At 32.1% G+C, this 16,121-nt stretch overlaps 1 protein-coding gene across 2 annotated transcripts; it reads left to right on the top strand.

Annotated features, from left to right (window-relative positions):
* Positions 1–68: 68 nt before the first annotated feature.
* LOC134688399 (uncharacterized) lies at positions 69–15,303 on the top strand. Of its 2 annotated transcripts, none has more exons than XM_063549110.1 (7): positions 69–227; positions 1,043–1,187; positions 3,748–3,908; positions 4,552–6,312; positions 13,126–13,252; positions 14,091–14,251; positions 15,021–15,303. In XM_063549110.1, the coding sequence occupies exons 4-7, from the start codon at positions 6,261–6,263 to the stop codon at positions 15,191–15,193; spliced, it is 513 nt and encodes a 170-aa protein (XP_063405180.1). In that variant the 5' UTR covers positions 69–227; positions 1,043–1,187; positions 3,748–3,908; positions 4,552–6,260; the 3' UTR covers positions 15,194–15,303. The 2 variants fall into 2 exon arrangements, with proteins under 2 accessions (XP_063405180.1, XP_063405172.1); XM_063549102.1 differs by having other exon boundaries at positions 13,123–13,252.
* Positions 15,304–16,121: the final 818 nt, after the last annotated feature.

Genomic DNA, 16,121 nt, shown 5'->3' with positions numbered 1-16,121 from the left:
ACAGCCCTTGTGAAATATTTAAATGTTAAGTTTTGTTTAAATGCCTCTATAATTGTTACCGAAACATTTCATTTGTCCGCGTTTGATCACGTGATAGCGACAACAAACAATAATAAAGGATTAAATATTAATTGTATTTTCGGCCATGTTTTAGTAGCAGTATTATTGAGTTAAAATGGACACAGTAACGGGGGTTATCTATCGGTTGTTTCAGATATTTTTATCAGGTATGTGTATGGGCGAATTTGCATGTATTTTCGAAATCTGTTTATGATTCCCTTTATTAGAATATTACATCGGTCATAAATAGAGTACACGAAAAAAAAATGTTATTAATAATTCGAGTTTTATGTACCATGTGAATTCTTGTTATAATCTGCAACATGCCTCAGGATTGACTATGAGAAAAAAAGTCGCATAGTTGCTTCGGGTATGGTCTTTTACAATGAGCAATCTGACCCATACCGCATTGCAAGCTATAAAAACGTCTCGACATGTGCAAATAAAAATGTAAAACATTTTAAACGAAAGCATGAAATATACAAAAATGTGGTATGATTGCTAATGAGACAACTCTCCACAAGAGACCAAAATGACACAAAAAAATAACAACTATATAGGTCACCGTACGGCCATCGACAATGAGGAAAAAATGAACGAATAACATACATGTAACACATAAACAAACGACACCCACTGATTTACAGGCTCCTGACTTTGGACAGGCACATACAAACATGATGTGGCGGGTTAAACCTGTTAGCGGGATCCCAACCCTCCCCTAACCTTGTGGAAAAACAGTACAACATAAGAACGAACTATACAAATCAGTAGAAAAGGGATTAACTCTTCAGATGAACAAAAATAAAAGTGGACGTGGCCGGGTACTTGTATATCCCAACAACAAAAAGACAGTAGATACAGATCTGAGAGTACTCGCAGTTAAGTGACAGCTAGTTCAAAGCCACTAACAACTAATGAAAAAATCATAGTTTGTTGGAAATATACTATAATTTAAAGCTGTTTACTTTTGTATTTTCAGTAAACCTTGTAGAGGCCGCCAGATACTATAGATCATACTCTGGTTACTATTCCAGATACTACACTCGTTACTATTCGTATTACAACTACTATTACTATAACTATTATTACTATGATTCATATTATGGATACGACAGTACTGGCTCGTAAGTATGCTATACTATAGAACTGCAGTGATTTAGTGTAGGTATCTACTCAGTTAAGCTTATTAATTTCGAGAATTGTACACTTGTTTCTTTGAATGAATGAGTTTATTTGCAAATAACAAATGCGTGATATACCTATCAAAACATAACTAAATTACAAATATAATAATTATATTACACATATGACATAACAGCAGAGTACAACACGTCACACATGATACAATGTTTATTAATTATATGACATTGCATATGCCATGTCTTCAGACAATTACGAAGTTTTATAGATAGATAGATAGTTTATTAACGTCTCACCATTAATATACACAATACAATATTTACATATATCATAAAAACATAAATATATATTAATGCCATTCTTAAAAGAATTATGAGAGACAAAAAGTAAAATTTCATAAATGAATAAAAGGACTTTATAAAACTATGTATATGTACTGTTAAAATTTCTAAAAACTTTTAAATAACTTTACAGTCTAAAAATTTTTTTTTTTTTATCGATATATAGTCAGTGTTTAAACAACAGCTTTTAACAATTAGCATACATTTGGACTATATACAAAAAAAATATTACCTAATAAATTAATGATATAACTATATCTATTTAGAGGAGTGTGGTTTGGTCTGCAAAGTCTTGCTAGATGCATTATGACACCGAGCAAACGGAGTAAAACAAACTGTAGCCTTTTACACGTCAGTCGTTGGTGAATGTATTGACTTATATATAAATACACTTTAATAGGATTTCCAAAATCGAAAATAAAATAAAAATTCCCCTTTCTCAACAAATCTGAAACCATATCGATATTCTGTTACATATTTACATGTTCTGACTTTTGTCTTGCTTTCACATTGTATTTATTTATGTGGCTCTCTTCACGTATACACATTTCTTGATATAAACGTTAAGGTAGATCACAAGTGTATATTTTTTTAGACAGATTTTTTTTATAATTTGCCAAAATGAAGATTTTACTATGCTCTTTTCAAAAATTTATTTAAAATTATGGGTGACCGTGCTATTTTTCAAGTTATGAGTCGTTGAAAATTGCCAAAAATTGGTTAGTTTGTTCATGAAAATATGCATTAGTGTGCATAACAAAATTCTATGAGATAGAATTTTGAAATAAATTGTTAGAAGAAAGGTTTCATCATATGTTTTAAGAAAATAAAAAGAAAACAAGGGGTCACCGAACTTGTTTTCTTGCTACAAGTCAAAACAAAAAAATCCCTATTAGCCCAGTATAAATTTTGTACTAATAGAGTTATCTCCCCTTAAATGACACATTTGAAGAAAAAAAATGATTGTAAAACAAAAAAAAATATGTTTGTTAAAATATTTGGTATAATACGATTAATTAACAATTTTTCTTTAAATGGAAAAACAGTCTAACCATTGAATTGAAAAATCTGTCTCCAAATTTGCAGATTTAGACAAATAACTAGACCGATTTTGTACTGTGATTGTTCAATCCAAGATGGCGGTATACCATGAATCTACCTGAACAGACGTTTTGGCTGAGAATGTTTATGGATGGAATATTTTACGCGGTTTTCAACTCATGTATTGTCTAAACAGTTATAGTGTCTGCGGTGGACTATTAGAAATGGTGGCCTTTTACTTGCCTCTATCATAAAATTCGGGTTTAAGGCATCAGTGTTTTCATATTGAAGTTTACTATCTATGGTTATAAACGATGTCGGCCGGTGTTATGTATCTGATTTTATTGTTATTATAATTTTAGAGTTTATTTTCGCATTTTATATACCATACACTAGTAAAAATTCGATTTATAGCATTGATTCCCATTTTAGGGGGGGGGGTCCAACCTCTTTGTCACGGTTATTTGAAACTTTATTTTCTGACAATTTCAATCCTTAAACAATCCGTTGCATTAAAATGTACAAAACACCTTTGAAAGGAAATCCGATCCAATTTAATCCTAGTTCTTCACATCATATGGGGACGAAGTCCCCTATTACAGTAGAAAATTCAATAAAAAAAAAAAAAAAAAAAAAATCGGGAAAATTTCCCGAATTTTTCATTGTACTAATGAACTCAAAATCGTTAACTTTTTTTTATGTCATGTTTTGAAATCCCGGACCTGCGCAGAAATCTACAATGTTCTTTTTCCGGTCTCGTTTGTATGAATCTTTGAGTAAAATATATATATTTATCAGTCTAGTATAAATAGGAAGGAACGCAATATCAATTTAATTTTTAATAAAACCTTGAAATGAAAAAAACGTTACCTGATGATAGCTTGTTTACATTGCATGTGACGTCATAACTTAAATAACGTCACAACAAAAATCCCTAACAACAAAACCAAAATCGGAAACGTTACGGTATTTCCGTTTCTTTTTTAACAAATATTTTAAAAGTTACAAAACAATAATTCATACAGACTTCGTCCCCATTTACAGGTAATGCCTGCCTCATATTAGTGTTCATGTCTAATATCTAGATTAAGTCAAAATAAATGACGAGAATGTCGGAAGACGAAGAAACGTTAACACATCTAATTTCAATAACTTTTTTCAGTGCTGGTAAGACCGCAGGAATAGTAATTGGATGCTTATTTGGGCTAGCTATTATTGTTATTGTAACAATATGCGTCTGCTATCACGTACGGAAAGGAACTAAAAAAACTACTGTAGTTATTAAACCAAAGCCAGTAAAGAAAAAAGTCAACGTTGTTACAAGTATGTTTATATTTTATTTTCATGTATATACACATTTTTCAAATAAAGAATTTCATTAATTTAATAAAAATGTATTTGACTATGTCACAAATTAGACACGTGATTTACAGAAAAAAATACATCTAAAAAGTCATGAACGATTCTGTTTACTTACGATCAATTTTTGTCATACTAGAAGATAATATTTTTTGAAATGCAGACAGATTTGAAGATTAGATCATTTTGTCCCGCCTTGAGGCAGCTACGGGCGATACTTTAAGCTTGGAGCGTCGGCTAGCATGCAGCGTAGTCAACAATTCATCAAAAAGCTTGTGGTTAGGCCAGTTTAAGGGGAACCACCAATTTTAAATCATTGATAGATTTATATTCATATAATTTCAATGTAGATTATTTTGACCCTACATCTAAGCCATGGGTAACTGTCTTTGAATATTTTGGATAGAGTACCTGTTAAGGTATTGCCATTTTAATTTTAACATTTGCATTATACTATCTAAATTACATACAAGCGAGACATATCTCTGTGTAAACAGTTTGTTATGTAAACGAAATTGAAGAAAATATAAGTTTTCAAGTCATCTTACAAAATGTCATAGCCTTTACGAGTTTTATGTCATAATAACTTGGTATTTTTTATCTTTAGCGGCATCAATTATTGCACCACTACCACAGCCACAACCAAATCCCTTCCAGTATAATCCAAATATTCCTCCGCCCACATATGCGTCACAGGATCCAGCCTATCCTCCACCAGCTTATAATTACGGATACAGATAATACAGATACCAGAGTTTTTATTGACAATACAGGAACGATTGGGCATATTTTGAACAGTACTATTATGTTTAATGACTTAGTCAAAATATACGTTTATATGATTATACAGTATTATGTTTAATGACTTAATCAAAATATACGTTTATATGAATATACAGTATTATGTCTAATATATTAGACAAAAATATTATTTATAATGTTGTTGTTTCATGCCTTTGCACAACCCATATAAACAACATGAAATCGTTATTCTTTTTAAAATTCTCAATAATTATGAATTGTATGGTAAACATTATTGCTACTTTATAAAATCAGGAGACCAACCATGTGAGCGGTTGAGCAGTCAATATTATATTGTTTGCACCCATGCATTCTGTCGCGCATGATAAGTTAAAATCCTGAAATTAGTTTCTATTTGTGATAAGACATCTATTAAACATTTTTTCTTCATCTGAGACCATGATGTCAAGTATAAGTTCCTTCGAAGAGATAAACCCGTGAATAAATAGCTTCCTTGGAAGATCGATGTTATGTAGCTGTCGTGTTATCCGGAAATACAAGCGCTGCAAAATTCAATAGAAAATAGATACAAACGAAAATACCAAGATATGAATAGAGAGAAAAACTGGAAAAGAATACCCTGAACTGAAACCTCGTAAACAGGTCAAAATAAAAATAAAAAACTTGATAATAAACAATTAGAACACACTGAAATCATAGATCTTAATCTTGATATGCCAATCTGTTGAACTATAATAAATAGTAAATGTCTCTGGTCATACAGTACCGAATAATCTAATGGTATGTCTGCTCGATTCTTTTTTTTAGAACAAAGATAAAATATGCACACAATTCATATCTTATAATTCTAAAAAAAATGTTAATTTCAAAATGCAATTATGTCTAAAGATTGAATTTGTCCCTTGCATGTAACCATCGCAGTATTACTTTATAAATATACATTAATGATTATGCCAAGTTAGACTGCAGCTCTTTGCTTTTTCCGCATTCCGTATTATTTCGTCAATTTTTCGTATCAAATATTCATTGGAACCTACAATTTGCAAAAATAACCGCACTGCCCAGTGGGGGTCAACTAATATAACTCCACTATGATTCAACCCTCATTGATGAACTGAAACCAAGATAAGAAGTATTATTAACAAAGACTTCATATTATATTTTGGCAGTGACGTTATTTGTAAGTCTCTTTTAAATATTAGCGGGGGTTCAACAACAAGAATTTGAGCTGTACCGTTAGTTTATTTTATAGACTGAACAAACATATACATGTAAGAACATCAATAATTGTTTATTTGAACAAATATTTAATGTTGTTAATGCTTCAGTTCCACATATTTCATAATCATTTATGTTTATATCGTCTTTTGTAATCATCAGACACCACAAATTGATGAAAGCAGCGACAGGTATTAGCATTTGTTTGGTCACGTGACAAAAACATCGATTCGTATCTAAGGACAAGAGATTCACATTTTAAAAATAGTATTTAATAATGGGTTTTTATATCTAATAACTGTGCATGTTGTTACATTTGTTTTCTCGTGTGTCAAAATGGGAGTTATATCATTGTTAACCAATCTGATTCTTCAATTATGTCTTGCAGGTACGTTTTAACTCTTCACTTTTCTTACAACCTATAAAAATCTCTGTTATTATTTGTGGAAAGTAATTATAATTGAGAATCAATTGAGGGTCAAAATTTATAACAAATCTTCATTTATTATAATATTGTGTGGATAATTGCAAGAACACACCAAGTAAGTTATAATATGACAGATTATTAACTAAAAAGAATTTGAACACAAGAAAAAAAAAATATAAGAAAAAGGGGGCGGGGGTCATTTCACAAGTGCTTGTACTTACAACTTCTTATTTGTACTGTAATTAATACAGTTATAGGAGGGATCAGTTAATTTGAAATGCATTGTAATTTTTACTAACTGAATACCATAATACTGATGTTGTGCACTGTAAATATACAAATATGCTTTTTTTTACCTGTTGAAATGTGTGTGTACATTGTCGAGGTGATTAAACCATTGATTTATTGATAGATCCAACTTAACTTTCGACAATATAGATTTGATTTGTACTTTCGACAATATAGATTTGATTTGTGTGAAACATTCCCAATGTTCATAAGTTTTTGTATTCAAATAATAAACAAATGAAGATCCCTTCTTATAAATTTTAAAAGCAGTGAACACAACATTAAACAACATGCTACACTAAAAACACTAACAGTGTCCTAAGAAATTTCAAATTCAGAATGTAATGGTTTGTTTTTAGCTTTTTCGTTATCATACCTTGCTCTTGAAAGAAATTGGACAACATGTTTAATCAAAACTTTGGTTAAAGGTACACCGTGTATCGTGAACTTGAAACTTAATTAACATGCATTATTTCATGTTCAGTATTTGTGAAATTGCTAAAGATATACTGGTATACAATAAGTTTTTCGGTGTGTTGTTGTGTGCTGAGCATTTGGTCTAGCTATGTATTCATTTTGTTAATCTTTATAAAAGAGAGATGGAAGATACCACAGGCTTATTCAACTCATTACTCGAAAAGGAATTGACAATGCAATGGCAAACAAACGACCAAAAAAAGAAATTCAGCGGATCATAACACACAGCATAGAAAACTAAATTTGAGTAACACCAACTCCAACAAAAGTTATTAGAAATCACCGGTGCTCTGGAAGAATAAGCATGTGTTTTTTCGACATGTTGCACGTATTGTACTGCTTATGTAAGTACAATTACCCGGTGTATCAAATTCGGCACGTCACACCCGAGGAAAAGAGAATAGTAAATGTGGTTCTGACAATTGCAACGTATCTGTCGTCATCTGTGAAACAGATTATACCATTACGGTCAAACAACCGGCGCCCGTCAAAATTTCAGAGGGATAATTTCGACTTCACTGCTTGTAACTCTAGGTTTTGTTGTTTTCTTATAAGCAGCAACACTCTATCAAAGAAGTTCCGATAATAAATGCAAGCTCTGAAACATGGTATTCACTGGGATATGCGTTGATTAAATTTTGCTACATAGAAAATGAAAATTCACCATGGTGAAGCTAGAATCATCTTTTTTGTCAAAATTTTGTATTTTCAAGTGACCCTTATTTTCAATTTCTTAATGTAAGTCAAGATACGAGACAGACTTTACTGTTGTGACTTGCGTGTCCTTTATTTCAAGTTCGGTTGGATCATGGAATTAATATTTAGATATTACTTCCATGGTTGGATAGATACGTTCAACTTAGTTACCAAACTTTGAAATATTTAATGAGAGGTCATCATCTATATGTAGCGGAACGTAAATATTAAAGAGATAGTGCTAGCTTTTTTCATTCTTTCGAGGAAGCTCCTGTGTTAAGTATGTCTCTAATGAATAAAGCAATAAGACGAAAAGAAAAGGGGTGCTCAGTTGGTTCCCCTGGGAAGATTGTTTGCTTGTCTACCAAACGTTAAAAAAAATGTTGTCAATTAAGAAATCAAGCATCTTGGTGAAGTCAGTTTCAGAGAAATTATTTGTATGAATCAGAGTGTGGGTATGCCTCAGCCGTTAGGCAACGAGTGCAATATGTGTGATCCTTGTCCGTCCCCGTCTCTCCGTCCATGCGTCCGTCCCGTTCGTCATATACGTTCCAAAATTAGTTTCCGTTCTCTAATTTTAGTTTGCCCCAACTAAATGTTTTAAAACTTATACACAGCTTATTATCAAAACTTATCAAGTTCGAAAATGGATGGCGTCACTTTTACCGTTCATGGGTTGCTCCTTTATAAACATAAAAATTGCTGAATTTTAAACAAATATTGCCCTGAAACTGACTTTACCAAGATACTTGACATCTTAATTAACAACATATTAATCACGTGTTCATAGATCATTCACAGTTTATTTAGTTCTAATATGTTTTAACGACCTTACATCCTCAATCCATTCAGAAAGAGTATCTACGTCATTTGTTTTTGCGTTTAGTTCATTGCCGAGCAAAATTCTCGATTGAATCAATTAATAAGGTAGTGTTTCCAATTGATGGATTTAGATTCACGATATTTCGAGTCTTTGGATAACACATTTTGCCGAGAAGTGTTTATATCGACAATGTTTGGGTCACCAGTAATAACGAAGCCAGCAGGATAATAGATGAATGGGGAACTAGCATACGTGCATTCAGGAGGTTTAGACTTGAAGTCGTTAATATTGATATTCTGCAACACATTTTTTTTTAAATGCAATGGGTTCTATTTAAGGTAACACGATACCGAATGGCATATCTCCCGATTTCCAAACTTTTTCGCATACGCATTCTTTGCACCGAGTTACATCGAAATATGTAATAAAAAATGGGGGTCACCATTTTTGTTTTCTTGGTATTTTCATTGGAAAACGTCGATTTGGGCGACAAATTTACTTAGGTATATAGGGGAAATGCCTGTTTTTTGGCTAACCTTTATAGATTTTCCAATGGATGACTATGTTCTTATATACGGAGAACAACAAAAAACTAACATAATATTCAGAATAACAAACTGAATTCATACATGTATAGAAAATCATATGTCACCATCCTTGTTTTTGAGATAAATGGCTTCAAAATTGATTGATACCCTTAGAATATGACCGAAAACGTGTGACGTTATTGAATACAGAATGTAACGTTATTCTCCTCAGAGATATGAGAAATGGAAAACGAAAAATGAGTCGGGATCTGAAGGGTGTTTATTTTATTTTCGTTTCCCCTGTCAGGTTTCCCTAAATTTCCTAGTTATATGAGATTCCACTGATGTAATTAATTTCGTCCTGCACATAGAAATTTCACTAACATGAATTTAACATTAATCTCGTCTGATTTTTACACTTAACGAGCATAATACAGTCATATTTTTGTGACATGCGAGTGAAAATAACATGAAATTTTTTACGTGTGATTCATTTGAATTACTGAGTTTTTATCTCCATCCTTTATGACAATGGTGGTGTCATTGCTACATCCATGCAGAAAAATAGTACTTTAGAAATTTGATTCAGTTTACAGTGATATAATTGCTCTGTTTTTTAAGGTTGTTTAACGTTCAGTGGCAAATAGTTCATGCATGATAAATAAAATAACAAAACTCGAAGAAAAATTCAAAACTTATATTCTTGACTTGCTACGTACATTTGTACATTAATGTAGTGTACTTTGCGTGGTATAACTGTGTGAGTTGCTTGTTCAGCAAGTTGGACAAACATTGCAAACTGTATGCAAAATTTCACTATTAGTTCAACAGTCTGTCATTTGTGGAAAATTATTTTATAAAATAAATCTTCAGATCATAATTATATGTAATCTGCGGGCCTTTAGAATTTTTCATAATGCCTAATCAACCAACCTGTCATGAACAAAAAAAAAGGAAAATCCGGACGATATGCGGACCTTTAAAAACAGGTACACAATTTAAACCTGAAGCAAAATTTAAAAGACTATCAAGTGTGAGATTGACGGTCGAATTTACACGGGTGAAACAATATGATGTGGCGTGCTCTATTAGTTTCAAGTGACGATTTTGAATTGTAGGATTGATTGCTGGTAACCTTACGTCCAGTGGCAAATATTTTATGCATGTTCAAGTCGCAGTTAACAATAAATAATACATCCCGCACAGCCAAATAGGCGCCTCACTTTAGAAGCATTTAACTGCCGGTCGGAAGAAGACCAAGTGACCATATTTTTATCCCTATTCACCCTAGGCCTTGGGGTGTTAATTGTAGGATATAAACAAAATATAAAATTATGTGCTATATACATTGTCAGATTTATAAAAGGTTTTTACACTGGCTACAAAACAAGTGGAAAGCTCGGCGAGTCTCGCTTTCCATCGTGTTTCTAAAGCTCATGCTAATACATTTTATAATAGTATTACAATATTCATACATGTATATGATTTTTTCTATATAGTATATTTATCCACAGAATGAAATGCATACAGTTTTTTTTTACATGTATATAGAGAAAAAAATAATTTGTTTTTGACCCTGAGAAAAAAGTTTGTCCAGAAAAAAAAATCAATAGCCCCCCCCCCCCCCCCCCCCCAAGAAAATCAAATGGTTGCTACCTAAGTATGTGAGCAATATGTCACTCAGGGCCTAAAAAGGCAACTCTGTTAATTCTCTTTCAGTCGTGTTGTCTCCGAACTTGTTCCACCTCAAAATCACACAAAAAAACACATTACCACCAAAAACCCGTGCAAGCGTAATTAACACGAAAATAAAATCTAAAGGATTTCAAGATCTAGCTATTTCAGTCTCTTTTTTCCGTTTGAATAATAATTCGTCAGTCGTTTGATTGTAAATTTGGAGAGAAAAAATTTGTAACGAAACCAGTCTGCCTATAGCCAGTCCCGACTATCAACTTGCGTTTATAAGTATAGACTGTAACGGGACCTGCTTTTTTCATTTTATTTTTGCCGAATCAAGTTCCCATGTATTTCTTAGCCTACGTTAACTTTTTCAGGCTTCATTCCGTTGTTGCTGTCTAACCCGTGTAAACTTGGTCTATAGGATTACAAATCTAGCACTTTATTTTCAAAATATTTCCGAAACTATATCGGATTTACTCTGTACAGAACAATGAGTTTCAGAGACTTTTTATACTGGAACATAGAGAAAGATATTCGGCAAAATAACCAAGTAAACCACTTTCTTAACATTCCATACAAACAAACTATTTTTGTATGAGTTGCAAAGTCTGCTTTTATTGTGCACTATCGCCTAATTCTATCCGTATTCTCATCCAGATAAAAAAAAAATCCATTTTGCCCGAGCGGTGTTTTTGACGACCATTTTTACATGAATTAATAGATGTACCAAACATTACCCGTGTTTTTTACACATCATCCTAACTTTCTATAGATTAGATTTCTACTTTCAAAACAAAATTTGATGGGAATACGGCGTTCATCATGAAAAGTATTTATTGCAGACATATACCAAGAATAAAGACTTGTGATAAAACTCAGTCTATTATATGTAGATAAATCGTTCAGATGCTTAAATTTTAAAGAAACAGAATATTTAAAAGTAAAGTAATACATTTTTAAAGATTAACAATGAGAAGTATAAAAAAAATTATTAACATTTTCTTCATCGATCAGGCCATAAGTCTGGGCAGAGTCGATGTTGGTAATGTCAAGTTTTCTAACTTTTTAATTATTATTTTTCAAATGATCCGTTTCTTATATCTCTATATTTTATGTCAGAATCTTCCTGGACATCAAATTTGAAGTCAATCCTTCAAAGAAAAAAAAGTTATAAACAATTTACATCGGTCAGGACATAAGTCACGGGAAAGATGTAGATGGTCAGGTCAAGTTTTCTTTTTTTTCTTGTATTATTGTATTAACTGTTTTAATCTGCCATGGTATTGAATTTAAAGTCTATCCAGTCAATAATAAAAAAAAATCGCTGGTTCATAGCTGTCGGGACATAAGAAGTTTCAAAGTCAATTGGGTCAGGGCAAGTTTTCTAACTCTTATATTATGTTTTTCATTTTTTCCTTTTACGTATTAAATATAAGTTCTCATCTTGCTTGGTTCCCAATTTCAAGTTAATCCTTCCAATAATAAAAAAAAGTATTTAGCATTTTCATTTCTGTCAGGACATTGTCCGGTTGTCAGGACATTAGTCAAACTCCGTACAGTTATCGCTACCGTTCCGGAACTATTTTCCTTTACTTCATCAAGTATCCAGAAAAAAGGTACCATTAAAAATGTCACATAAATACCCAATATTTTTTTTTTTTATAATTTTATCACTTTGTGATTGCAAAACCTGATGCATTGGCTTGAATGTGTGAACGTTATTCGATAACGTCAGGAACGATAACTCGTGGCGTAACGTCATTCGGTATCGTGTTACCTTAAGATATAAAACACAAACATAAATTACTAATGACAACATAAAGTATGGTCCAGTTAAAAAGAAAAAGCTAATTCAAATCACAGATTGCTGTTCGTTGTGAGCCAAGCCTCCGTGTTAAAGACCGTACTTTGGCATATAGCCTTAAGGTTTACTTTTACAATTTTTTTTACTTGGATGGAGTGTTGTGTCATTGACCTTATACTGAGCGTCACTGATGAGTCTGGTGTAGATGAAACGCGCGTCTGGCGTAATATATTATAATCCTGGTACCTTTGATAACTATACCACATATTCTTATAGAGAATATGTGATATAGAATATCTACAAACAAATATTTTAATTGTAAATCGCAAAAGACATAATAATTAATATGATATGGTCTTTGTGTTTTAATCCATACTCTTTCATAATACCATATTTAAACAGCGGAATAAAACCAAAATCGCAAGGAGGAAGCACCACTCTTTTATCATTAACTATATATTTTGTTTTTATTTCAGTAGACCTAGCTGAGTGTGCTCGCTACTACCGGTCCTACTCGAGATATTATTCCAGTTATTACTATTACTACTATTATTACAATAGCTACTACTACTACGATAGTTACTATGGATACAGCAGCTCTGGCTCGTAAGTCCTTATAATAAGTATCCGATGTAAATTGTTAACAGTATCTTCATATGGCACTATCTGGGGGTGTAAGATCTCTCCATGATGTCTTTAACATGAATTATGTTTGTTAGTCCTAAGGTTCTGAATAATTGCCATCACACACATCTATATTTACAAAAAGACACGTGGTATGATCCCCAAAAAGACAACGAACCATCAATTTGTAAGACAAAAGACGAAGTTATCGTAAGTAGATAAAAGATAGATGTAAGGCCTTTATTAATGAGTAAACACTATCTAGAAATTACTGTTATATGTCATTTTCACATTTCATATGTTTTATATTGCGAAAGACGGACAGCAATAATCGTACATGCTATTTCTCATAGCTAAATAAAACTAACGGTTACAAGAACCAAAAAGACTTTATTTGATAGCGTTAGTTATACTTTTTGGTATATAGGCTTTGTTATACCTCATATCTATTCCAACTCAACTCATTGTTTTCCTTCCATATGAGTCCTTTATTATAAAATTAGATTTTTCCATGTGTAAATTATAACACTAACTAGTACCTACAACTTTTCTGTTCGTATAGTCTCTTTTACACGTTGAAGGAATATATATTCCGTTGTTGTTTATCATCGTATTTCCCTGTTCTTATCACAGCCACTTGTCTCATAATTTTTTTTCTATATACCTTTTTATTATATAACACAGTGTTATATTAAAATATACAGGATTTTTTTGGGAGACAAGTGCCTGTGGTTCTTTTGTCGGAAGAAACAATTACAGCATGAACTCATAGCAACAAAAGGAAGGTCATGGTAATGTGTAATCATGTTCTTTTTTTCAGAACCGCTACCATTGTCGGAGCTGTAATTGGATCACTAGTTGGCATAGCATGTATTGTTATTGTTATAATTGTATGCTATAGAATTCGACTGGCCAAGGCCAAGAAAACTGTTGTCTTAAAAAGAACACCACCAAAGCCCACTGTTACGCATACTACTACAAGTAAGCTCATATATTTCAATTATTTTTGTTGTTAACTTGCTTATTGATCACTGGTAAATAAAAATAAATTGATGCAAATTACAGGGTACAAAACGATGTTTCTCAAACGCTAAGATTTGATTGAAATTTATTTAGTAAAATATCTCTATACTAGTCCGAAAGATGAGAATATATAACGCAGCATCAAAATGTTACAGAAAGCTAACTTTGTGCAGTCATTTTATTCAAGGCAAATCAAATATTGGAACCGGCGGTAGATGAAACAACCCTAACATTGAACTATTATTATTCTGTTTTCAAATTGAATTTATTAAATAAAATCGAAAGTAAAAAAATGCATACCTTTATTGTTTGCCCGTTTTCTATGGACTTACCAATGCAGTACGGTATACTTGTTACACTTTTTGTCAAGTAAATTATGTGAACAAAATAAATCAAAAATAATAATAATCATTTGAGCGGGTGAGTGTTCGTATGAATATTGTGTAGGTACTAATGTTGCGGGGTATCTGTTTGGCTTATTGAAGCGATAAATTAACAGCTCTATTCTAAACGAACGTAAAAGTAAATTGAAATACCATGCGCAGGGTCGAATCCATAGCATCGGTTTTACTATCAATTTGTGAGAAATCCATGCAGCTGAAAATATTGCTATACCTATACGTAAACTGTTTCGCTCAAATTTATATGGGACATATGTTTTCAGTAAATACATCAGTGCTCTACTGAAGATGAAAGTTTAATATGATTTATTTTTTCATCCTTTAAGCTTTCGCTAACAGACCTCAGATAGCACCACAACAGTACCCGACACCACCACAAAATCAACCAATACCTCAACAACCAAATCCCTTCCAGTATAGACCAAATCTCCCTCCGCCAACATACGCAACACAAGACCCGGCATATCCTCCACCAGCTTATAACTATGGATATCAATGAACAGAATCTCGTGCATATAAGAAATTGTGCAATCATATCACTATGTGATTATAAATGTTAACTGTGATAGCAAACAATAGGCATTAAGACTTCAGATATGTTTTATCTTATTTTTTAGAACTGACATCATTTGAATGTTATTTACATTTTTATACATAAATGGAATACATTACAAAAGTTTTATCTTGTGTTTCAGAAAATGTTGATACTTCTGTTTGCATCAGATTAAAAAATTAATAAACATTTTTATTTTAGTGAACCTACTTGTCATTTGAACTGAAAATTATTTCAGTTGGGTGATATACATACATGTGAATTTTAAAAAATCGTCTAAAAGAAATAATCCACAATGCTATGGAACCATAAATTATAAATTTTGTACTTTGCGAAACCATAGGCATATTTTGTAAATAGTGAACAAAAAAGGTAGAGCATAATAGTACTACACTGAGATGAATCAGTGATCAATATGATGGAGTTTCTTATTGACAACATATTTGTTGAATTTGAGGATAGAGCAGAGACGCGCACTACGCGGTTCCAATAGGAATTCCGACAATGTTAATTTTTTTCATCTCAATTCATGAGATACAATTTTAATTTTGAAATTATCCATTTTCCAAACCTTAGTAGCTATGTATCAACTTCACCTGTATATGGAATATACGTTTCCCCCCAATTCATTCAGTAGACGATTCAAGACGACTAGCAGCAGCCTGCTACCCAAGACTTTGTAAATAGTCACCAGTGTCTGGTCAGAAGGATTAAGTTATAACACAATGTTTGACTGCTATTATGTCAGTTTGATTTGTTCACACATCCCTGTCAAATTGAATTTATACGACTACCATACAAGTGAGAGGTTTAGCTAGCTATAAAACCATCTTTAATCCACCTTGTTTTACATACTAAAACGACTGTACCAAGT

This window comes from Mytilus trossulus, chromosome 1 (genome assembly GCF_036588685.1).
Source record: "Mytilus trossulus isolate FHL-02 chromosome 1, PNRI_Mtr1.1.1.hap1, whole genome shotgun sequence".
Taxonomy (NCBI): Eukaryota; Metazoa; Mollusca; class Bivalvia; order Mytilida; family Mytilidae; genus Mytilus; species Mytilus trossulus.
This window is presented reverse-complemented; position numbering and strand designations above follow the sequence as displayed.